Source organism: Arachis ipaensis, chromosome B4 (genome assembly GCF_059453495.1).
Source record: "Arachis ipaensis isolate K30076 ecotype BB chromosome B4, ASM5945349v1, whole genome shotgun sequence".
NCBI lineage: Eukaryota > Viridiplantae > Streptophyta > Magnoliopsida > Fabales > Fabaceae > Arachis > Arachis ipaensis.
Window position 1 is genome coordinate 146630651 of NC_142439.1, and position 26149 is coordinate 146656799.

At 28.2% G+C, this 26149-nt stretch overlaps 3 protein-coding genes across 3 annotated transcripts; all 3 read right to left on the minus strand.

Annotated features, from left to right (window-relative positions):
* Nucleotides 1–966: 966 nt before the first annotated feature.
* On the minus strand, nt 967–4691 carry LOC148569573 (isoleucine N-monooxygenase 2-like). Its single transcript, XM_088485172.1, has 3 exons — nt 4015–4691; nt 2776–3130; nt 967–2014 (listed from the first exon to the last, which is right to left on the minus strand). Exons 1-3 carry the CDS (start codon nt 4614–4616, stop codon nt 1355–1357), a joined length of 1617 nt encoding a protein of 538 aa, XP_088341298.1. The 5' UTR covers nt 4617–4691; the 3' UTR covers nt 967–1354.
* Nucleotides 4692–10112: 5421 nt separating this feature from the next.
* Nucleotides 10113–13470, minus strand: LOC148569574 (isoflavone 7-O-methyltransferase-like). Its single transcript, XM_088484135.1, has 4 exons — nt 13330–13470; nt 12474–13249; nt 10765–11078; nt 10113–10655 (listed from the first exon to the last, which is right to left on the minus strand). The coding sequence occupies exons 2-4, from the start codon at nt 12943–12945 to the stop codon at nt 10347–10349; spliced, it is 1095 nt and encodes a 364-aa protein (XP_088340261.1). The 5' UTR covers nt 12946–13249; nt 13330–13470; the 3' UTR covers nt 10113–10346.
* Nucleotides 13471–16601: 3131 nt separating this feature from the next.
* On the minus strand, nt 16602–22228 carry LOC148569575 (isoflavone-7-O-methyltransferase 6-like). Its single transcript, XM_088485124.1, has 4 exons — nt 22011–22228; nt 18537–18814; nt 17409–17722; nt 16602–16910 (listed from the first exon to the last, which is right to left on the minus strand). Exons 1-4 carry the CDS (start codon nt 22226–22228, stop codon nt 16602–16604), a joined length of 1119 nt encoding a protein of 372 aa, XP_088341250.1.
* Nucleotides 22229–26149: the final 3921 nt, after the last annotated feature.

Below are 26149 nucleotides of genomic sequence, written 5' to 3' on the forward strand. Positions count from 1 at the left end.
TTGCTGAAAGTGCTATTTTTTTTAAAAAAATATAAAAAAAATTAAACGGGCCACCCATTTAGCCCGCGGGCTAGCCCGTTTAACCCGTCAATTTTTTCGGGTTAATCGGTTTCAGCCCGTTTAGCCCAAAATTTAAACGGGTAAACGGGCTGTCCCGATGGGTAATAAGATTACATAATTTGAAAATAGGTTTAATTATTCTAAAAATTTCTATATTTTCACAAAATATTCAATTAGATATTTAGTACTAACAAATGTCCCTAAAAAATTGAATATTTTAAAATATTTGTTATTATGTTTGACGTAGATAGATTTTAAATATTTTTAGAATATTTACTTTTTTTTTTTAATTATAAAGACGAAATTATAGGACCACAACTACTTATTAGTACAAATATATTTTAAAAAACTTGGTACATTTGATATGAAGGCCTTTCGTAAACTGAAGTATACATAGGTTTTTTTATTATTAAAAATTTAAGGAGTTAATTTTATGTAAAGTTGATAGTTGAAGGACTAAATTATCATCTAATAAGAGCTATTAGCTGTTAATTTTATATGAAATTACCCGTACTTAAATTTCTATCTTTTTTTTTTTATTATATATGTAGGAAGAGGTTTTCTTTATTTTGACAGTAAATGAACGCTTTGGATTTTCTTTATTTATTTTGTTTATCTCACTAATAAAGACTATTTCGACGTTAATTTCTACTTTATCATTTTGTTTATTATTTAAATTTAAAAACAACAATGAACTTATAATACTAAAGTGAAATATAATTAATAGATCAGATAAAATTAAGCACTGAACTACTCTCGGATCGGAGCAACTGAAAATTTCTTAAAGATTAAAGTATATAATCTTTAAATATTAAAGCACTAAAATAAAAATATTTCAAGAATTAACTGTTTCATAAAAAATTACATACCTTTAAAATAGAAACTATAATTTATCACCTATTTTGGGAGCACATGATTTCACCCCTAAAACTAGTTTAACACATGTTTTACACATTATTACTGTCTTAATTACTTAATCAGATATTTATATCGTTAATGCTAGAGAAAGAAAAAATTAGCCTAAACTTATTTTATTTAATATTTATTAATTTTAATAATAATTAATAAATATTAAATAAAACAAAATCTAGGTAGAAATTTAGGTGCAGTCAACTTCACGTGAAGTTGATAGTTAAGAATTATTAGATGAAAATTTAGTCAAATCAGTCAAATCATTTAACGACTCTCAACTATCAACTTTACGTAGTCGACTCTATCTGAATTTTCACCTTAAATCTAACTTGTTTTTGGCTAATTCTTTTTATTACCGATCGAACATTTCCATAATAATAACTTAAGTAGAAACTCCATAAACCTCCGCCGGCAACCGCGGCGTTGCAAATGCCATGAGTGGCTTTGCTTTTATGGTACCTCCTTCTGTTTCGGAGAGGTCAATGGTTGTTTCATTGGGTGGCACACTCCAATTGAAGCCATGTAACATTCTAGCAAACAACATAACTGTCATGGTAGAACCAAGATTGATTCCGGGACATCCCCGTCTTCCGGTGCTAAACGTAATCAACTTCAAACTCGGCTCATTTAAACTCAAATTCTTAAACCCATCAATATTATTGTTATCTTTTTCTAAATGGCGTTCGGGTTTAAACTTCAAGGGTTCTTCCCATATTCTTGGATTTTGTCCGATTCCTTGCCGTCTTAGAACAATGTGGCTACCCTTTGGAATGAAGTATGTGTTGTTGGCAACAAATGTGTCCTCCATGGAAACATGGGTAGTGTTGATATCATCAATGGGGTGAAGGCGAAACACTTCTCTTGCACATGCTTTTATGTAATTGAGTTTTGGAATGTCTGATTCTTGTACTTGTCTTTCCTTGCCAACCACAGTATCTAATTCCTCCACCGCCTTTCGGAGCGTCTTCGGCCGATTTAGCATCTCGGCAAGTCCCCATTCAAAGGCATTCGATGGATTGTCCACGGTTGCAATCATCATATCCTGAACATCAATTTTTATTTATTGACTAATCTAAAAAGTGAAAACTCGGTGTCGTTAATTTTATGTGAGATTGATAATTGAAAATCGTTAAATAAAAATTTAATCAAATCAGTTAAATTATTTAACAGCTTTTAATTACGTAAAATTAACTGTATCTAAATTTTCACCAAAAAATCAAATTGAAGATTTATGTATATGCATGTATATGATTGAATAATGGATGTCTCTCCCTAATTTTATTTGAAAACTCAACATTATTTGAAAAAAAAGTTGAATATGTATATTCAGTTATTTTTATATAAAATCAATAGTTAAAAATTATTAAACTATTTGATATATTTAACTAAATTATTATCTAATAATTTTTAACAGTCAGCTTCATATATAGATAATTGTATATGAATTTTTATATAAAAAAATCTAATGCATTAACAATATAAACTTTTTGTTAATAATATATTAATACATAATTAATTATATGTGTAAAACTCTTTTACATCAATTATATTATATACGCATGAAAGTTAAATTTGATATTTGGTAAAAATCATCAGAACTCTTGTTTTACTTATGAATTGAAAAAGACTTTCATATACTCATCATTGCACTCAATATGTAATTTTTTAAAACATTTTCTCTTAATTCCACCTTGATTATATATCAACCTTTAATAATGTTCATTAAAAATGTGTAACTTATGCACTGAAAAGTTAAAAATACAATATAATATATAAAGATAGTAGAGTATCAAGTGTTATTACCATAATTTGAGACTTAATTTCATCAAGAGTCAAAAGTGGATTATCATTTGCATCTTTCAAGGAGATTAGAACATCAAGCAAGTCCTCTTCACATGTTCTTTTACCATTCTTCCATTGCTGAACCCTATCTTCAATTAAGGGATCATGATACTTCAATATCAACTTAGTGGCCATCTTCAAGTTCTTCTTATGACCATCCAAGTCAAGCTCTCTCAAGCATGCAACATAATCAGAGATAGAGAATGCAAAGAGGTATCTCAAAACAGTGAAGATTGCATCAATATGTTCCACCTCCTCAAATCCGGGTCCTCCATCTTCCCTTCCTTTACCAAAGTGCCTTGAATTGAATACCAACCTGTTGGATCGGAATAATAATAATACAATTCAATGTGTGCAAAGAATAAATTTTAAAAAATCTCAAAATATTAAGCTCTTTATTATTAAGGCCTCATGTTTAAATTTTCTAGGGTTTTCGGATAAAAATATAGAAACACTAAATATAAAATATTATAAATAAAAAAGTTATATTTCTATTTTGTATCTGCATTTCTCATAATATTTTGGTTAACCAAAAAATTGAACAACTTTTTTTTTTCTAGAACAAATAATATTTTGTCTGTTTCTGTATTTGTCTATTTTTTAAAATAATTTTTGTCTTCTAGTATATTTGTTATTTCCGTCACGAAATTTAATTATATCAGACAGTCGACAACATGTACATTATTCATAATACAAATGCGTGATTTAACTCATTTTTAATGGTTTAATTACTCTATTGGTCTTTATAGTTTCACGAAATTTTTAATAAGGTTTTTATATTTTTTTTAATTGAGTCCTTGCACTATTTTTTTTTAATGGTTCCTATATTTTTTTTTTCTTTTTTTTGGGTTTCTATACCAATTTTTTTAGTTCGGTCTTACTGTTAAAAGGGATCTGATTGAAAAAAAATTTCGTGCAAGGACCAAATTAAAAGAGAAAAATGTATAGAAATCTAATTAAAAATTGTGCAAAATTATAGGGACCAACAGAATAATTAAACTATTTTTAATTAATAAATATTACTCAATTTTTTATTGTAAAATATTTTTTAAAAATTTAAAATTTAAAATTTATAATATAAAATTTATTGTAAAAAAATAAATTAAAATAAATTAATTGTTATTAACTAAAAAATAGTCAATTTTCTAGTTGAACTTAAAAAAGAAAAAGAAAAAGTTTTTTTTTCAATTGATATCCCACCTTCTAATAATGTTACCACAATAATGCCGTCCCACAATCCTCGTATCCACAAGACCGCCACCATTCTTGTTGCATTGATTGTAAACATAGAGAACGATGTTGTCGGCTTCCTCCACCCTCTTGTCTTGTAGCCATTGGAGTCTTCTTGGAGACACCAATTCATTGGCCATAACTCTCTTCATTCTCTTCCATTGTTCTCCATAGGGCGCAAATATTGTACTCAAGAACCCACTTGAGACATGTTCACTAGACCAATTCATAGGCCTCGACGCGAAAATTGAATCTTGTTTTGTCAATAATTCGCGAGCAATTTCAGGACTAGTGATGGGAATAACATGAATGTTACCTAGACGAATGCATGCGATTTCGGTGTTTAGATCACTCATGATCTTATGTATCCATCTAGCTGCTGATTTGTTTGCTAGCATTTCAGGTAGGTTACCAATTATAGGCCATGGTTTTGGTCCCGGAGGAAGCAATGTAGTTTGTTTGCGTTTTGAAGTGATTTGGTGTTTGAGGAATTTGAGAAATGGTGTGATGAATCCAACAAGTAAGAGAAGGAGATACCAAAATCGTAGAGAGCTAATAAGAGAAGATTCCATGGCTTGAAAGTGAAGTAAATTGATGAAGTTCAATTTTAGGTTTAAGCTAAGATAATGTGTATGTGATGATTATTAGGGTTTAGTTTGATGCGTTGTTTAGTGTGGTTTTCTTTCTTTATTTATAGATGTAAGATATATGTGATATCATCATGTGGATGGAAATAACACGTTTGCATGGTATGATGATTTGGCTAGAGTAAATTAAAGGTGTTTGTTACGGTAAGATGATAAATTTATTCGTACCGATACGTTTAAAATATGAATAAGTAATAATAAGTCATGTGAAATTTAGTTTACACATCAGTATTTAATTTTTCTTTTTTTAAATATATATTATATCACCACTTTTACTAAAACACTCCTTTAATTAAATGAAAATAAAAATATATTTTTTATTTAATTTTATAAAAAGTCTTAAACATCCTTACTTTAATTGATTAAACAAAAATATCTTTTTAAATTAATCAAATTTTAGAATTCAATTAATCCTAATTTTATAATTTCAAATAATTTAAACAATAAAACAAAAACATATATAAAAAAAATAAAAAAATCAATCGTTCTTCATCTTCTCTAATTCTCCTGATTATTCGTGCCCTTCTATATTTACATTTCTACTTAAATTTGACTTTCAAAAAAAAAGCCAAATTATACATTTCACGTATATGAAATTTTAAGTGTTTTTTATTTTTAATATTGTTTTTAAAATTGTGAAGGAAAAAAAAAGAGATTTATTATTCTTATTAATTTTTTTATAAAATTCTGAAAAACAAAAAACACTCAAAACATTAGAAAATAAAAAGACTAATTCAACATAACTTTAGAATCCAAAAGAAAGGTATTTTATTAGGCAAAGTATTTGATGGAGCTTTCAAAAGAGAGTTTCATCTCATGGAGCTGCCTAAATTATTTACAACATGACCCCAACTCACTATGGTGTATTTGCTTATAAGTAACCATGTGATTTATATTTGTAAAATAATCCCAAACTCACAACATCTAAATACATATTCGTTAATGATCTGGTTCTGTATTAGTAGCATTAGTAAGCATAATTAATAAAAATATATAAATGAAAACCTCTTTATATCCGTCCATCTACCAACTCCATATTTAGATAACCTCAGAGAGAGTCCACATCCTCTGATGCTTTCTCCGATCTTTCTTTTTAGATCTTTTTGGTGTCAAATATTCATCCTCAGAGTCCGAGGAAAACGCCTCCTCATCATCAAGTATCTATAAAAACAAATGGCTTGCATTGTTAAATGAAAAAGAATAATGTCCAGTAATAAAAGAAGATATAGAAATGAATAACATAATATTAGAATATAGAATTACGAGCAAACTAGAGGTGATTATTGATCTTGTAATTGAGAAATAATGTACAATGAATCTAACCGTGGTGGAGCTTAGTTCAGACAAAGGAGAGCCATGGCCCTCCCAAACTTTTTATAAAAAATTTAGTAGTATTTTTTTAAAAGATAAAAAATAGTTCAATTGGCTTAAATACTTTACTATGACTTAAAGTATCTAATAAGTTCAATAAATAACACTCTCTCTATCTTTAAGTTCAAATATAAAAAATTAGATATTTTGTATTTATTTAATTTAATATTATTTTATATTTTACTATTTATTTAATTTAATTTTTTATATGATAAAAAATAATAGAACATTCAATAAGTATTAATATTATTGTATTTGTATAAATTGATAAAAAAATTTAATAAATATTATAAATTTTAATATTTGTCTTTCTAACTTCTTCTTTACATATTTTACAGGATATATATTCAAATTTTTATATAAAATAATAATGAAAAATCAAAGAATTGATACATTTTTTAAGAGGAAGGCTAATATTTAAGAAGGAGAACATATAACTTTTACAATATCAACACATGTAGATAGTTCTTCTACTTTAATGAATCACAAAAAAAGTGAGATATAACATTCAAAAGTTCAAAAAGTTACATCTGATGACTTTAACCTTAACTTTTTGGAACGAGATCTTGAGAAACGGCTTTAAATTTGGCAATATCACCCAAACCAGAGAAATGAGATTAGACGAGCTTATCTTAAATGTGGTTCATATCAAAAATATTTTGACAATTATTTTCTATCTGACCCCCCAAAATTTTGTTTCAAGTTCCGCCACTGGAATCTAAGCCCCACTTCGAAACAAGCAATACACGAGGGATGCACAATGAGGCAAATTCATTTCAGATAAAACCCTACCTCTTTCTTTGCTCGGCCCCTGTGAGCTTTCAACTTTGGGATTGTCACATCACTAATTCCATTACTAGACTGCTGAATCCTAGATAAACTACTGAGAAATTTTTGTTTCTCACCCTTCTCTCTGTACCATCTTCAGGAACGATGCAGTACGAAGCAGTTGAGGTGAAAAGACAAGTGCACTAGTGGGAGTAAGCTATTGACGACGTAGATAGCGATACAAAACATTAAACGTTTACCTTAAGAAGGAAGAATATGCGATTGTTTTAGCTATAGTTATACAAATTAAGGGAATTAGGATTTTCTGTGTGTCTTGCTTTATTTTATTGAGTGATTGCATATTGTAACTATGATGTTTGTTGTTATAATCATTTGGTATGAGTAAAGCTTGTCATTGTTATGCCTTCATAGTTTAGCATGTCCGTTTTTCATGTTAGTATTTTCAGATCCACTTATATTTTTCAACTAGTAACTATTTTAATAAAAACTAGTTATTTAATATTTTTATATATAAATGATTTTATATTTGTTTTAAAAGAAAAGTTTTACAAGATTTTAAGTATCAGCTACTACTGAATATAACCCAAATAAAACTTAACTCATTTTAAAAACATTAGGGTGTTACACACGGTGCCAGTGACGATGAAGAAGACGCCGCCCCGGCCGCTCCATCATCGGCCATGATGTAATATACAACAATTCAAATCAAAGAAGCAGTGAAGCAGTGTGGATATCAATAATGAGATAGTTAGTGGATTGATTCATGAACTTGCTTGGTGACTTTGGAATATATTATTCGCTACTTGCAATACTTTGATGGATGATTGATACATATATTTGTTATAAAAAGACCTTGGTCGTGACAATTGCTTTAACCACTAATTTTATTATACCAACTACTATATTATTAAACTCTTGATATTAGACTTAACCAATCTTAACTTGTCCTTTAGCATCTCAAGTCATATGTCCAACATGATGCTCACTCATTTATAGACAATTATTCTTATGATTAAAGAATAGAGAGGTGTAATCAAGGTGAAGCTATCAGCTATGGCCATGTTCCCCTCCAATTTTGTAATTTTTCTCTTTCAATTCAAGTAAATGGAATTGTGTTCTTAGTTCATTTTAAGTCATAATTTATATTTTTCCTCATCCTTAAATATATATAATATTCTTGTCAACTTCAATACAATCTATTAGAACGGTCATTTAAAAATAAATCTATAATTAACGTAACTAACGAAAAATATACAATTGAAAATTATATATGTACAAAAAAGTTCAAGAGTTAATAATTTTATTTTCAAAAATATTATTTGTACACTAAAATCAGTTATTAAAATCATTCACTAATGTATTGTGTATAAATATATGTATGATTTAATTTATTTTCAACGTATATTTATATTCTAGTATGTATTTTATATTGATAGCTGATTTTAGTGTACACATAGTATAATTCTTTTATTTTATATTGGTTAATATTTTTAATTAACAGTTAAATATTTTTAGTCTAACAGTGTAACTAATAACATACTTTTAGCCAATATTTTTTTTTTAATTTATATCAACTGGTATTTTAAATTACAGAGTAACAAATCAAATAGAGTTTATTAGAAAACCAATTTGTCGTAAACAATAATTATGTCAAGGTTCAATGGTTCATGATGTACATACCAGTCTTAGTCAATAATAAATTAATAATGTATATATCAACTTGTAGAGAAGTAAGGATTAAAATATTCGTAGTCTTTGCATGAAATATTTTTTTTTGTGAGCCAAGTCTTTTTATAAAAAGAGTTTACATCACAAGACTAACCCATAAACAATAATTATTAGAGAAAATTCCACTTCCCTCTCCTGCGAAATGTTAAAATGACACTCCCTTTCTTCTATTTTATAAATGTACATTTTTCTTCCTTCTAACTTTTAAAAAACATCCTCTTTAATCCATTTTAAACTTTTTATGTTAACTAATGTTAACTTTATCCATTTTTTAAGCAAAAAAAATATTTTTTAAAAAAATACTCATTAACAAAAATTATATTTTTTATTATTAAATTTTTCTTACCAAAATATCCTTTAATAGATTATTTTTTTATTGATTAAATTGTATTTTTAAAAAAATTTAATAATTATATTATTTTTTTCTAAAATACCTTTCAATAATTTTTTATTTATTAAATTATAATTTTACCAAAATTTTTGTTAACAATTTTTTTATATTTTACTATTAATTTTTCGATATCTATATATATTATAACATTAAATAAAAAATTTTAGTAAAATTATTTTTTAATATCAATATATATTAATTGTTATACATATTAACAGTGATAAAATTTTTTTATTTAATATTAAAATAATATATATTGATATCAAAAAATTAATATTAAATATAAAAATAATTGTTAACAAAAATTTTAGTAAAATCGTAATTTAATAATTAAAAAATTATTGAAGGTAGGTATCTTAGAAAAAAATAATTTAATTATTAATTTTTTTTAAAATATTTTGGTAAGAATACAATTTAATCAATAAAAGAATAATTTATTAAAGGGTATTTTGGTAAGTAAAACTTAATAATAAAAAATAAATTTTTTGTTAATAAGTATTTTTTCAAAAAATAATTTATTTTTTCTTAAAAAATGGATAAAGTTAATATTAGTTAACACAAAAAATTTAAAATGGATTAAATAGGAGATTTTTTAAAAGTTAGAAGGGAGGAGAATGTACATTTATAAAATAGAGGGAAATGAAGTGTCATATTTTAGTATCTCGTAGGATAGGGGAGTGAAATTTTTTCTAATTATTATATTATTAGATATATCTATTTATGTCATATTTTATCAACTTAAAATTTTTTATAAGGAGTGATGATGATTTCATAATATATTATAGAATTTCTATTCTAATAAAGATTATTATTAGAATATGGGCTAATACTTCGACTTTTTTTAATGGATTTTCACTACGTGTTATGCGTTATTATGGGTTGTTGAGTGTGTAACAAATTGGAGGGTAAATTTTGTATTTCAAAAAATAAAAAAAATTTAAAAACCCAAATTAATGGGTCAAAATTGAGGATTTAAAAAACTCTAGCTTCCAATTTATGTCTAACTAAATTAGATCCTCCAATTTATTAACAATCGTCTTTCACACTCTAAATAATACTCAAAATCCCATTAATAATGAATAACACATCAATTTTTTCAATATCAAAATTAAAAAATATAACACTTCCTCAAAAACTACAAATTAAACTCGGAAAGGAGATGAAGCAAGTATCACACAGTAAAATTCAAATGAAATTGTTGCATAACATACACTTTGTCTTTATTTAATACATAGAACCTAAAATCATTCAAGACACACGTTGCATTGCCTTTCACCATTATTTAGTAGATATACATATTATATATAAAACTATTCATCAAGACATTACAACTTTATTTATTTAACCATTATTAAATGTATCACAACATTTAGTGTTTAAATATATATCTCAATAAGAGACATATGTCCGGTTAAAGGTGAAATTTTGTAATCTTGATGGCACTCTGCTTCCATGAAGAGTTTCTTCCATTCTTCTGTGGTTCTTTCTTTTCCATTATTTGCTATCACCGCTAAATCCAATTGAAGCTTTGCTAGGGTAATTTCAGGCTGATCTTGTTTTTCATCATCTATCACAATATCTATGATAATTATTTTCCCTCTTTTATTATTACTTGAAGAAACAGCATCTTTGCATTTTTTCAATATCTTTATGCAATTATCATCATCCCAATCATGTAAAATCCACTGAAGACAAAAACAAAACAATTAAAAAAAATCATATATAACTTTTTTAAAAATAAAAATAATAATCTTTATCACCATTTATTCTTATATTTGATGAAATATATATTACCTTAAGTAGAACTGCATCAGCCTTAGGGATAGATTGAAACATGTCCCCACCAACATAACTCAAATTGTTGGTTCCTTCAAGATTTTTCACAACCTGTGGAAGATCAAAAACTATGCATTTCAAATGTGGAAAAGTCTCAGAGATATACTTGGCTACCATTCCAGTTCCTCCAGCAACATCTACAATTGATTCCAACCCTTCAAAGATAACACCATGATCTCTCAATGCCACGTTTATGATTTGAGAGTCACTAGCAGTTGCATCATTGAAGTATTTCATCTGTTTGGGATTTTTGCTAAGAAAGTCCCAAATATCTGTTTGGAAATCCAGAATAGAAGAAACAACAATGTGAATATTTCAACTCAACAATATTGAGTTACGAGAAATCTGAAATTTAATCGATTGTTTTGTTAATCCAATTGATTGATTTTTTAAGAAATACGATTTCAAAATCTTCGACGGATATAATGGATCAAAGATAAACTTTTAATCGATTGGGATTGCCAAAAAATTGTTACTATCATATCAACGGAAGATCTAATGTTTTTGTTTTTGATTATTAATAAACATAATAGATGAATGATAAAATAATAATTTATAAAATAAAAAATAGTTTTTATGATTAAATAAAATATATGGGATTAATTTGTAATTAAAATTAAAAATAGACTATTTAGCAGTGATTGAAAAACTTAAAGAAAATGTTTTGTTATGGGACCATTTAATGGTCCAAACGTTTTAGGACCATTAAATCCTTTGCCAGCTAACTTATAAGTGAAAGGTGGATGAAAGTAAATTTCATTTCAGATACATTTTAGCAATTACTCACATAAAGATACTTAAAATATTTTTTTAAGATATTTTTTAGCAATTAAAATTTAACACACGTAATCAATTAAACTGTATTATTTTTGTCAAAATTAGACCAGACAAATCAATTTGACTAAAAAATCGACAAACTAAATTTTGAATCGATCTAAATTATTTTTTTTTGTAAAAATGACTATAACACCGCTATTATAAAAAATTATTTAAAATACTTCTATATATATATATAGAATTCTAAATCTTAACCCTTCTCTTCTCTCTATACTAGCATAACATTAGGATTTAGGGTTTTTAAAATTAATATATATAATAGGAGTATTTTAGTAATTTTTTATAATAAGATTTGATTTACTGATTTTTCAGTCAAATTGATTTCTCTAGTCTAATTTTAATATAAATAACACAATTTAATCGATTATATAAGTTGAATTTTAATTATTAAAAAACATCTTTAAAAAAATATTTTAAACGTCTTTATTTACATGGCTTTTTTATCAATAACAAAGTCGTGGACCAAATATCAAAGATCTAAAAATTAAACCAATCATTTAATCAATAAATTTAAAAATTTAAAAATTTAAAAACTCAATCAAAGTTCGATCGAAATTAAATCGAATATAATAAGATAATATATTTATATATGAAAAATTTTATTACTTTAAATTAGTTAACAACTAAAAAATTAAATTGAATATAATAAGATAATATATTTATATATGAACAATTTTATTATTTTAAATTAGTTAACAACTAAAAAATTAGACCGGTTCAATAATTAACAAATTATTATCGTTTTTTTTATCTTATTATGTTATTTATTAAGACCAAAAATGGAACTTAAAAATAGACATTTATTCAAAACGGAAAGAAATATTTCATACCTGTTCCCATGGCGACGGCAAATGGTGTTTGATTTCCCTCATCATGAATCCACTTCCCAAGTTGTTGGTATGAACTTGAGAAAGTAGGGTCAAGCATAAGGTCAACCATTGGAGCTAAACAATAATCACTACCTCTAACAAGGAGCTTTGAGACATAAGTAAGAGCATATGCTTCCTTTTCTTCTTCATCTTGGTTAATTTTTACCATGTCAAAGAATCCATTGTGTGCAAGATAACGCATTAAACGGTGCACACCACTTACCTTAGCCAGTGGAACTTTCAAAGTTGACACCAACTTATGAAGAGTCATAGGTTGACCATGGCTGTGGATTATGTTTGGTATGCTTTGGTCAACACACCACTTAAGGCAAAGAGAGTCAAAGAAGGCAAAAAGGTGTTTATACAAGTGAACTTGACCTTCAAAGATCTCATCTGCTTCACGGCCACTAATGAATAATGAAAATGATGCCATGATGACGATGATAGTTATAATGATGAACTCGGATATTCTTAATCAAAAATTAAAAAGAAAGGATTATTTTATGTTATGATGATATCAAAGGTTTTATGATTGAAAAGTCTAGAATTTAATCTTAAATTCTAAAAAAATTTTAAGTATAAAACGAAAAAAAATCTAAAAAAATTTTATTGATCTCCAAAGGGAAATTGATTTGTCCGTGCACTGGGGGTGGCCAAGCTATAGCGATTTCAAGCAGGGTGTCGTCAGAGAGGAAGAATTATACGTCGGTTAGGACTGAACACCGCAACAGAAATACCTGCAAAAGATATTCTCACGCTCAAGTTAATAAAGAGTTTTAGTGAGTATATCAAGCGAATATAACACTGAAACTAAAACCTGATCCTTAGCTGAAGATATGTACTCGGCTTTATAGATGCTGCTTCACTCGTTTGTTGCGGATAAATCCAAAGTTGTAGGTTGGTTATTGTGTTCCTTTTTGGGAGATCAGATTTTGTTGAACACATTTCTTATCTTTAAATATGCGGGCCCGACCTTATTGTTTTTGTTTCGACTTTTATGGGTGGCCGAGGTATAGATTACATATCAGAAATAATAGGTCCAATTTGGACAACTAATAAAAGAAGTGATAAGTACCAACCTTATTACAACATAGAAAGAAAGAGATAAAAAAAGGAACGGGAAGAAGAAACATTATGGGTGAGCTTCAAAGAACTCTGTAACCGCGTTCTTCACCCAACAATTTCTTGGCACCATCGGTAGAGACTTAACTCCAAGGAAGGTGAGTTCATTAAATTAAGTTCCTGCCATACTTTAAGTGATTGGGGGCAATTTATTAAGCTATGAACAATTGATTCTGGTTCTATTCTGCATCTAGGGCAATTGGCAGAGAAATTGGGAAATCTACTCGGAAACCGCTGGTTCACAGGGATACCTTCATGAATAGCTCGCCACACAAAAAGCTTGGTCTTTAATATTCTTTAATATATCTTTTTTTATTAATGTAATTTTTTTTTTAAAAAATTATGTCAAATATATTATTTTTTAATTAAACTAAGAAAGAAAAATTGGTATTTAATATTCTTTTAAATAATAGCAAATTGATCACTTTTTAATTTTAATATGTTTCAATAATTAATTAGTAACACTTGATATTCTAAAGAAAAATTAAAAAATATAATGATGTCGTCCTTAACAATATATATTATATAAGGCAGAAACTAGTTGAAATTAAACTATAAACACAAGCATACAAGGCAAATACACACATTTACCGAGAAACCAAGGCAATAGAATTAGAGCGGTCAAACGGTCCAACTTCATCAATTTAGGTTTGGCTTTTTTAAATAGGAACCACTTTAATAAACACAATTAAAATCTTTTTTTTAAGACGTTTATATGTGTTTTATTAAACTGGTTAATAATTTATTTTTTAATAAATTAAAAAAAATTAATTTATTATAGTAACAATAATAAATTTAATGGTCTGCATTATATTTATTAAATCCGATTTGATTGGATCGAATTACATAATCTAAACGAAATATTTTTAAATTTTTGATAAAAAGATAAATATATTTCTAACTTTTTATTTTGTGGACATTTAAATTTTTAAAAATTAAAAAATATAATTAAATTCTTAAAAAAAATTAAATTTATTGTTATTGCAATAAAAATATCGGTTTTATTCAAATTTGTTAAAAAATTTAAAAATAACCAGTTCATTAATACATCCAACAATAATGTGACACGTAAACGTCTTTACAAAAAGACATTTTACGTGTTTTTATGGGAGTATCCCCTTTTTAAATTTGTGAATTATACGAGTTAGTCTGTTTATTTTTTATTATTTGAGTTTTAATTTTTTAAGTCCAAAGCATTTGTGCCTTATCTAATGGGTTAAACGGATTGATTGGTTTATTTTCTAAAAAATTAGTTAAAAAATTTTAAGCTAATTTTTTTTAACAAACAATATCATTTTCTTACCAAGAATTTTAAACAAAATTTGTTAGTGAGCCAGGTCAGATTTTTGGATTGAATAAAAAAAAAATTATTTGTAGAAAATGAAAAAAAATTAAATGAGTCGACTGTTTATTTTGTAGGCTAGTTTATTTTATTTTATTTTGTTAAATGAACTACTTAGTTTAACTAGTTATTTTTTGGATTAATCGGGATGAAACCATTAAATCTAAAATTTAAATAGACTAAGTTTTAAAAATAAAAATTTCTGTTTAAATGAATAAACTTGTTAGTTTGACGAATTTAAGCTATTTTGACGACCTAACTAGAATCTCTTGATGCTAGCTAGTTTCGTATACCATCATTTTCAATAAGTTAGCATCGGATTATTATAAACGAACTATCTAGCATTCATCTTTTTAAAGACAAAGAATTACTTTGGTAGTATATTATTTAGCATGTAAAATCAGAGAATGATTCTAGAAGTTAGTTAGCTATGCTTAGTCAGCTCAATTTAGTTAAGTTGTTATTATTAGTTAATGAAATTAGTTAGAGTTTTACAAGTCATTTTTTTGCTATTCTCTCTGTCAGACTCAAGTCTAATATTTTTCATGGTATCATAACTTGATCTCTAACCATAGCTTTTGTAACATTTACAGCAATTCCAATTTCAATGAAGTTCGATAAAAATAATTTGTTGCAATAAAAAGATCAAATTGAATCAACAATTAAAGAAAACGATTATTTGATGAGTCACATAACCGGAAATGGAATTTCAAAGAAGTTCCTCACATCAGAAGCTAGTGGAATCATAAATCTTGAATATGTAAAATGAAAGAAACAAGATCCTCTCCTCAAATCTTGAATCCTTGCCTCAATGGCAAAGCCATTCTTGGTTGTGTATTCACTTTTCATATATAGAAAAAGTTAGGATATGTTTGATTTATGTTTTTTATTTTTAATATTTTTTATGTTTTGAATTTTGTAAAAAAAGAAATAAAAATAGTGACAATAAAATCTTATTTTCTGTTTTTACTTTATGTCACTTTTTCTTTTAAAAAATCTAAAAAATAGAAAATACTGAAAAAAAAAAAAATGCAAACCAAACGCATTTTTATAATTTCATTTCTCTTCTCAAATTAAAACTAAGGTGATGCAATCGAAGAATAAACTTAGTTCAATCAAAATTCTTGTTTCGGTAAATGAATATTTGCTTGAAATAACTCACTGATTTCAGTGGAAGAACGAGTATGTAAGTGGTGTGAAGGTAGAAGTAGCTATGAAGCTCAAGGATCTCAATTCAAAATTCAAAATGACATTGTTGCATAACATAAACCTTAACTTTATTCAGTACATAGCGTCCAAAATCACTCAAGGCATTGGCTTAGCTTTCACCATTATATATATATATATATATATATATATATATATATATATATATATATATATATATATTACAAAAATATTATTCATACATCAAAATCAATCACTAAAATAAGTTATCAATATATTTGTATATAAATACATATGTGTGATTTAATTTATTTTCAATATATATTTATATTTCAACATATATTTTATACTGATAGCTGACTTTAGTGTACACGTAGCATAGTCCAATATATTATATATAAAACTATTCATCAAGACATTACAACTTTATTTATTTCATTTAACCATTACTTTAGTGTTTAAATATATATCTCAATAAGAGACATATGTCCGGTTAAAGGTGAAATTTTATAGTCTTGACAATCTGTTTCCATGAAGAGTTTCTTCCATTCTTCTTTGGTTCTTTCTTTTCCATTATAATATGCTGTCACCACTAAATCCAATTGAAGCTTTGCTTGAGTAATTTCAGGCTGATCCTTTTTTTCATCATCTATCACGATATCTATAATAATTATTTTTCCTCTTTTATTATTACTTGAAGAAACAGCATCTTTGCATTTTTTCAATATCTTCATGCAATTATCATCATCCCAATCATGTAAAATCCACTGAAAAACAAAAAGAAAACAACTTAAAAAAATCATACATAACTTTAATTTTTTTAAAATAATAATAATAATAATAATCTTTAGGGTAAAATATACTTTTTGTCCCTAAAGTTTAGCAAAAATTTTAAAAATATTCCTAAGTTTTATTTTGTTTTAATTTTGTTCCAAAAATTTTTGATCTGTATCAAATATACTCTCAACAGCTAAATTTTCAAAAAATTTAAAATCAATCTAATAATAATGCATGAAAATTATGTTTGATTTTACTTATGTTGAATGTTGTTCTTATGAAATTGTTATTGAATTGGTTTTAAATTTTTTTAAAAATTAGCCATTAAGAATATATTTGATGCAAATAAAAAATTTTTAAGACAAAATTAAAACAAAATAAAATTTACGAATATTTTTAAAATTTTTGTCAAAGCGATAAAAAGTATAATTTTCTCTAATCTTTGTCACCATGCATTTATTCTTAGATTTGATGAAACATATATATACCTTAAGTAGAACTGCATCAGCTTTAGGGATAGATTGAAACATGTCTCCACCAACATAACTCAAATTGTTGGTTCCTTTAAGATTTTTCACAACCTGTGGAAGATCAAAAACTATGCATTTCAAATGTGAAAAATTCTGAGAGATATACTTGGCTACCATTCCAGTTCCTCCAGCAACATCTACAATTGATTCCAATCCTTCAAAGACAACACCATGATCTCTCAACGCCAAGTTTATGATTTGAGAGTCACTAGCAGTTGCATCATTGAAGTATTTCATATGTGTAGGGTTTTTGTTAAGAAAGTCCCAAATATCTGTTAGGAAAATATAGAAAACAAGAAAACAATTATTTAAATATTATTATATAGTATCAACTTTCAACATGTTGATTTTATGCAAATTAACTTTACTGTATAAATTAAAATTATATTTAATTAAAAGTTTGATTTTAATATACAAACTAAAATTTTTGTGTAAATAATTGTTTTTTTATTGCTTTTTTTTTTATATAGTTAAGCTTGATAGATGAATGAAGCAGAAAACACAGGCTCCAAAGAAAAAAAATTATAAACAAGAGATCACAAAAACAAAACAAACAATAGAAAAGACATAATTAACCACTACACTTTAACAAAACAAAGTTGGTCTTATATACAATAAGTGAAAATTATCTTATTTAATTTAATATATATAATTTTATGTATATAATATCTATAATTATATGTATATTATGTTTAATATTAGTATATAAGGGGTAACTTAGTTAATTTACCTTAGCAGAGTGTATATGATGGTAGAATTAACTAATATCTAACCACCTAACTAGTTAGTTATAATTTAATTCTTGTTAACTCTTACTAACCACTCTAGTTAGATTAAAGTTACATTATTAATAGGTCAATTATTTCAGTAGTAATTAAGAATATAAAATAAAATAAATAATAATTAAAATATTAAATAATATAATTTTAAACTATTTTAAGTTGATTTTATATTATTTTTTAAATATTTTTGTATTAAAAAACTTTTTTTTAGTAAAACTCAATTACTAAAAGAAAAAGAGTATACTACTACATTAAAAATATACACTAATTTAAATCCAAACAAAACATTGTAATACATACATACCTGTACCCAATGCCATGGCAAATGGTGTTTGATTCCCCTCATCATGAACCCACTTCCCAAGTTGATGGTATGAACTTGAGATAGTTGGGTCAAGAACAAGGTCAACCATTGGAGCTAAACAATGATCACTACCTCTAACAAGGAGCTTTGAGACACAAGTAAGAGCATATGCTTCCTTTTCTTCTTGATTTTCTTGGATAATTCTTACTATGTCAAAGAATCCAATGTGTGCAAGATAACGCATTAAACGGTGCACACCACTAACCTTAGCTAATGCACTACCAGAAATGCGGTGATTAGCCACGGAAAAAACCGTGGCTAAAATCAAGAAATTCCGTAGCGATTAAGCTTTAGCAACGAATACATTTCTGTGGCTAACAAGGGCGACGCCTTTTCAGTTAGCCACGGTTTTTGTCCAGTTAGCCACAAATTTATGATCCGTGGAGACATCTGAATAGCCACGGTTTTTACGTTATTGGCCACACTCTAAACCGTAGCTAAATGACAACAGTGTAACCAACAAATATAGCTTTGCCACAATTTTTCCGCAGCTAATATTGGTAAGCTGGACTTTTTTGCCACATTTTTTCCGTGGCTAATATTGGTAAGCTGGGCTTTTTTGCCACATTTTTTCTGTGGCTAAACATTGTTGGGTTATTTAGCCACGATTTTTCCGTGGCTAATCATAAAAGATAAATTAAAAAAAATATATATATAAAATAAAGATGCTACTTAGAACAAAATTATATTATACAAAATTAAAAAGATTAGCTATATCCATATAAGTAATATTTTTAGTAATAAAAATATGAAATTTAAGTAACAGTGTTAAAAAGCAAATATCCTGAACTAAATGAGTTTAAACTATTACAAAATCAAGTATCAGAATGTATCATTATTAGATCTCTAACGTCTTCATTGGAATACCTGCAAAAACATTCAAATAAGATTGTGTTATCTCTTAATTCATGAAAAAAAAAGTCCCAAGACATTATTTAAAATAATATTTTAATGTAATTAAAAAAAAGTAGAAATGCATACCCAATAATGCTGAGTTTTCATTTTCACAACATAAAACATCTTATTGAACTCGTCATCAATCAATATATATATTGATAGACTTGATATCCTAGTGAACAACTTTCAATTCAATTGCTTCATGCAAGTAAATAAGCAAGCCTGTCAAGAATAAAGATAAAATAGAGAGTGATATTAATGATATTTTCTCATATTAAAACTTAACTATAATATTATTTAACGAGACAAACGAATACTATTAACGAGATATTGGATTGCAATCAAAACCATTTAGCGAAAAAGAACTTAAAGTAAAAATAAAATTGTGTTAGAAATTACTAAGGTCAATATTTTAAAGTAAAAAGTTGAGCTTACCAGGTAACTATCGAATAAAACTTTTATGCGGACCTCCCAGGTAAGTGTCCCTTGTTCCATGGCAACATCCATCCATTACCCTAAGTTACCATTATTCACATATTCATCCATTAGCAGCTTAAATATTGAAACAAACACTAAAGCAAAAATGCTATTGAGAATACAAAGAAATAGATAATTAGATACTATGTACTCGGAAATTGTGAGAACACAGATAATAATTTAAAGAAGTGCAACTTTATTCAACGTTGGTATCAGGACCTTTAACACTGTCTTCTACTTAGTTTAAATTTATCTATATTCATATAAGTTTCAATAATTACAAAGCTACAAAGCTAAATTAAAAGTTGAACAATTTAAAAGAAAACACAAACTTGCATGAAGATCCCAGCATCGACAAGAGACAAAGTTGCAGCATTGATACACGCAGATCTAGTTCCTACATTGGGAAAGAATTAGTGAATGGTAAAAAAAATAGTCTTTTAAATAAAAAAAAAAGTAAAGATCCAAGAGAATATTAGATAAACATAAAAAAGGGCTGCTTAGGGTTCCTTCCATTTTTCTTTGTAATTCAGGATTGCCTGCAAAATCTTGATTTCTGCTATTTTGGGACCTTCTTTGGAGACTTAACGCTGAATTTACTAAGGATATAGAGAAACTGAACAATAGTGTGAACCTGTGAGGGAGTTCTTCCAATTTTCTAGTGAGTGGGCTTTACTTTGGTGCTGAGTGAAAATTACTTTTAAGTTTTCCGCCCAAAATTTCACTTGTAAAAGTTCATTTGAATTTATTTCAGTCAAGTAATTGAGATTTTTAATTTAAATTAATAGTTAACTATAAAAAAATATAAATTATAATATATACCATTTTTAATTTATGTTGTATATTTTTTTTACTAAATTGATAAAAAGATAATAAAAAAAATAAAAAAATAAAATTTAGGAAAATTAATGCATATTGTAAATTAGAGACAAAAAAAATGTACTCTTTTTTATCATGAATTTTATATATACTTTTAACATTCATTCTCAATTAATTAAAGCAATAAGTATGTACTCTTTTTATACTATTTCAACTAATGCATCTTCTAGTCACCAAAAAAAAACTAATGCATCTTCGGTTACTCAATGCTAAATTTACTAAGGATACGGAGAAACTGAATAATAGTCTGAACATGTGAGAGAGTTCTTCCGATTTTCTAGTGAGTGGGCTTTACTTTGGTGCTAAGTGAAAGTTATTTTTTTCCGCCCAAAATTTCACTTGTGTATTGTAAACGTTCATTTGAATTTATTTCAGTAAAGTAATTAAGATTTTTAATTTAAATTAATAGTTAACTATGATAAAAAAATATAAAATTATAATTATATATCATATTTCAAAGACGGTATATACTAATTAGGATTATGGATTTTGACTCGGATTTAAAAAAATAAAAAAAGATTGCCCGAGAAAAAAAATATTAAAAATTTTGTAACTATTTCGAAAATAAACCTACGTTAACTTATTTCGGATATTTTTTTATTAAATTAATAAAAAAATAAAAAATAAAAAAATAAAATTTAAGAAAATTAATACATATTATAAATTAGGGACAAAAAAAATGTATTCTTTCTATTATGAATTTTATATTTTTATCATTCATTCTCAATTAATTAGAGTTATAAGTATGTACTCTTTTTATATTATTCCAACTAATGCATATCTTATCAATTGAAAATGGCTGGCAAGGAGAGAGAAAAAATCATCGACAAACTTGATAAATCTGCACCCTTAAAAATTGAAATTTATTATTAAAGTTTAAATTTGGAAAAAATAGGAACTGCCTATAAAATTTTTGAAAGAGATGGAAGGAAACACTAGAAGCGCGTAATTTAAAAATAGACATTGTTTGATTTCGTCACGGTGAGCATTGGGTCTGTGGTAATTGAGAGAGTCCAATTCAAATTGGCCACAGATAAACAAGAACGTGAAAAACTTTCGCATAATTTAACCACGGAAAAGCAAAACGTTGCAAGTGATTACGACAATCATGAAAATTTGCCACTGTTTTTTGTTCGTGAGTATTTTCCCGTGGTAAACTACCGTGTTTCTGGTAGTGATGGAACTTGTAACTTGGAAACCAACTCATGAAGAGTCATAGGTTGACCATGGTTCTGGATTATGTTTGGTATTCTTTGATCCACACACCACTTAAGGCAAAGAGAATCTAAGAATGCAAACATGTGTTTGTACAAGTGAATTTGGCCTTCAAAGATCTCATTTGATGCTTTGAGACCATTGTTAATTATGTGTGAAGCCATGATCTTTAATTTTTTTTATGATTGCAAGTGAAACTAATTGTGTGTTTGTGATGATTAATTACTAGCATTTGAATCACCTTATATAGAGTTTGGCTTGGCTTCTTATTTACTATTTAGTCAAATTATTTTCCTCTCTACAGTAAGAGAATCACGTAAAATGAAAAACTCATTTTTAACAGTTGAAAGCACGTGGGCGTCTAATTAAGAATAAATTACTAATAATCAATTTGGTTGGTCGAGTGGTCACCTCACTCGTCCGCTTAAGCAAGTGTCGGGGATTCGAATCCTGCCTTGTGCATGCAGCAACCCATTGGTCAGCGGCAGATCCTTAAATGAAGCTCCGATTCGCGACGGATTAGTCCTTATCCTGTCGGATTGGGGATACCGTGGGCAACAAAAAAAAAGAATAAATTACTAATTATTAGTGTATAATCTAAGTTTATATGATGTGGATTAAAACACAATCTATAGTAGATTTGATAAGTAATAATATAATACTTCCACAACATCAACTTGTAGTAGAAACGAATGAATTATTTAATCGTGGTCATTAGATAAAATTAACCAAATAAAATAATCTAAAAGTGATTTGGAAACGTTAAAAGATAGAACGTTTAATGTCACTTAAAACGTTCCAAATTAGTAAAGTTTTAAGGAACGGTGAACACGCTTAATTAGCTAGTAAACGACTTTAAATCAATCACGTAACAATTATAATATAATTACACTTAACTTTGAAATATTCTAGAATTGGATTAGACATCAACAACTAATGATTAATAGTAGGGAAAGTATGAGGTGAGACAATTAACCTTTTTCCAAATTTCTCACATGACGAGAATCAAATTATTGGGAAATGAAAAACTATTGAGAACATGCTTGCTTTATTTATTTATTATTTTTTTTTTCATTCAACTGTTTACTGCTTTTACATGTAATGATTAAGAGGGGGTGAATAGTCCAAGAGATAAGAGAGATATCTCCTACACTGTACTCCAGAATATTTTTCTTTCATTAAGACTATATGGTGGACTGCATATACAATTTTTTTTTGAGTGAACTACTAATTCGATCTCTATCCATTTTTAAGAATAACAAAGTGACCCCTCAAATTAAAATTGATCCGCTTCGGTCTTTGTTCCCAATTTTCGTCACACAAAGTGGTCCCCATGCGTTTTTCTCCGGCGAGAATTGATGGAAAACGCTGAATTGGTTCGGTGCGTGACCTATCATATGAGCTGGATGACGTATTCATTCAGTGTTGAAATGGACAAATTGAGATGGACAGGGGCTAATTTGTCCACCCCCTTCACCATAAAAACGACGTCGTTTGAGTAGGAAGCAACGTTTCAGTTGCTTTTGAAAAGTTGTGTTTCCATAAAACCCCTTCCTCCAGCCTTCACATTTACAAGAAAACCCTATCAGAGCCATGAGCAGCAGCAATGAACCACCGTCGAGTTCCATTGATGAGAGTGAAAGAGATGTTTTTAAAGATGAAGGCAGAAGTCCTCTAAGTATATCTGCAGGAAGTGTTGTTGCGTCGAAGAAGAAGAAGAAGTTTATTGCTCCACGATGTCGGTGTGGGGCGCATGCTATTTTATTTCTCTCTTCAACAGAACTGAACTCTAACCGGTTATTTTTTGGATGTCCATATTTTAAGGTAATCTAAAATTTAATTTAAGTTTCCTTGATTTTAAGTCGCTGTGACACATTTTGAGCTGTGGGTATATTCTACAGAGCTCAACACCACATTGCGAGCTCAACACCGCATTGCAATTTTTTTGCGTGGTTGGATGATTATGTTGCATCGTTTGAAGAGTTTTCCAGAAATTCTCCTGATATAGAGGGTTAGACGCGAGATCAAAGTCAGATACCTGATGCTGCTGGTGTTGATGCTGGAAAACTCAGGGAACTAGATGTTAGAGTTACTGGGTTAGAATTGGAAGCTAAAAATTGTAATGCCAATAATGGTACTAGCGGCATTAGTGGTAAAGCTTTGGTTATTGCTTTTGTATTTGGAATTGTGATCTCCAAATTTTTTTAAGGCATATGACTAGCAGAAATCTTTTGTGATACTAGGTTCAAAGTGTGTCTTATTTTTTTAGAAGTGTGTGTTATTTACATTGTAAGTTGTATTACTTTAGAAGTATGTATGTTGTTTTAGATAAGATTATGATTTGATCCAAAAAAAATGGTCTGTTACTACTTTAATGAATTATGGCAGCATGTAGTCATACAAATTTCTTAATGAAAAATGTTGGATAAACAAATCCAGAAAATACCTTATATAAAATATGTACACAAAACAACCAATCATGTCCTTGTTCAGCATGAGAAAGGGACAATTTATAGCCCTCTAACAACAAAAAGAAAGCCAACATGTAGCCTTAAAGTAAAGTATTTTCTAATTTTGTCAAATTTCAAACTGACTTAAACATCTTCCACATCAGTCTAGTAGAGTTTTAAAATGACTTAAACATGCATTCAAATACTTAGGTAAACCAAAATATTTCCTAGTTTTGTAAACACTAACACCAAACTAATAATAAAAGGAGTCATTCTTATCATCTATGTCAATAATGGGAGGGCTTCAGGTTGTGGTATTGTCTCCATCAATGCTGTGGACCCAAAATTACTCCGATAAATCTCACTCAAGTAGTCTCTAACTTTTTCATATTGTGCCCTTACATTACCAATGACCACCTCTCTAGCTACTTTTAAGGCCCTCGCAATCATCCTATAGTTAAGTTGCACATTGTACTCCTCAATCATGTTATCCATTGCCTGCCTTGGTTTCATATCAGAATGAATAAGTAGTCTCTTAATGAGCTTCGAAGCGGATCGATTTTATTTTGAGCAGTCGCTTTGTCATTCTTAAAAATGGACAGGGACCGAGTTGGTAGTTCACTCATTTTTTTTTCAAACACTTGGATAGAAATTAGATTTATGTATGGATCGCACAATACAAGATTGATGGTAATTGAAATTTCATGTTTAAACTTTAACATCAAATTATATATTAATACAGTTGTTGAAAAGATTAAAGAAGTGGCCTATATTATATACATTCAACATACACGCAAATCCATTCAAATCCACCATCCATATATGTTATTGAAAGTTTGTTAATGGCCTATAAAAAGAACTGAGTAAACTACCATTTGTACCCACAAAAATTGAAAATGCTAATAAATCTATCCATAAAAAAAAAGAAATTATCATTTGTACCATAAAACATGAGTTTCATATAATAAAATTATTCAAACACTAAAAAATCATATAAAAATATCAAATTACCCTTATTATTTGCATCATCTTTTTTCCTCTACCACCACCACCACCACTAACCCCATCCTCTCTCTCCTTCCATTTTCTGGGCTCGTCGCCGCCGCCAGAGTCCGTCAACTCTGCCAACTGTTTCCTCTCTCTCTTTCTCTCTCTTCCCTTCTGTGTTTTGCTTCTCCCTCTCTCTTCTACTTCTTTGAATGGTTGCGCGATGTAGGTTCAGTGATCTCTGGGTATGCAGACTGGGAAAGGGCGGGTGGAACCACGGACTGGACAGGGGTTGGAGCTCTGTGTCAGCGAGAGATGGAGGGCTAGCTGGAACGAGTTGGGGCAGCGGTAGCGATCAGGCAGCGGCTCTAAGGTTGCAAAAGGTGATGAAAACAGAATGCGACGATGGTGTTGGGCTCGCGGAGGTGAGGCGAGGGGAAGAAGAAGAAAGAGTGATGGAAAGGGTGGAGGAAGAAAGAAAGGGGGAAAGGACGTGGCGGCAGCGAGTGGAGGTTGGGTGGGACTTAACAGTGCCAGCGACTGTTGAGTGCCGCGACAGTGGTTACGCAGAGGAGCAGAGAAGGGAACAGGGGTGAGAAGGGGCGAGAGAGAGGAAGAAGAGAGGAAATCGGGTGAGGGGGCAACAAC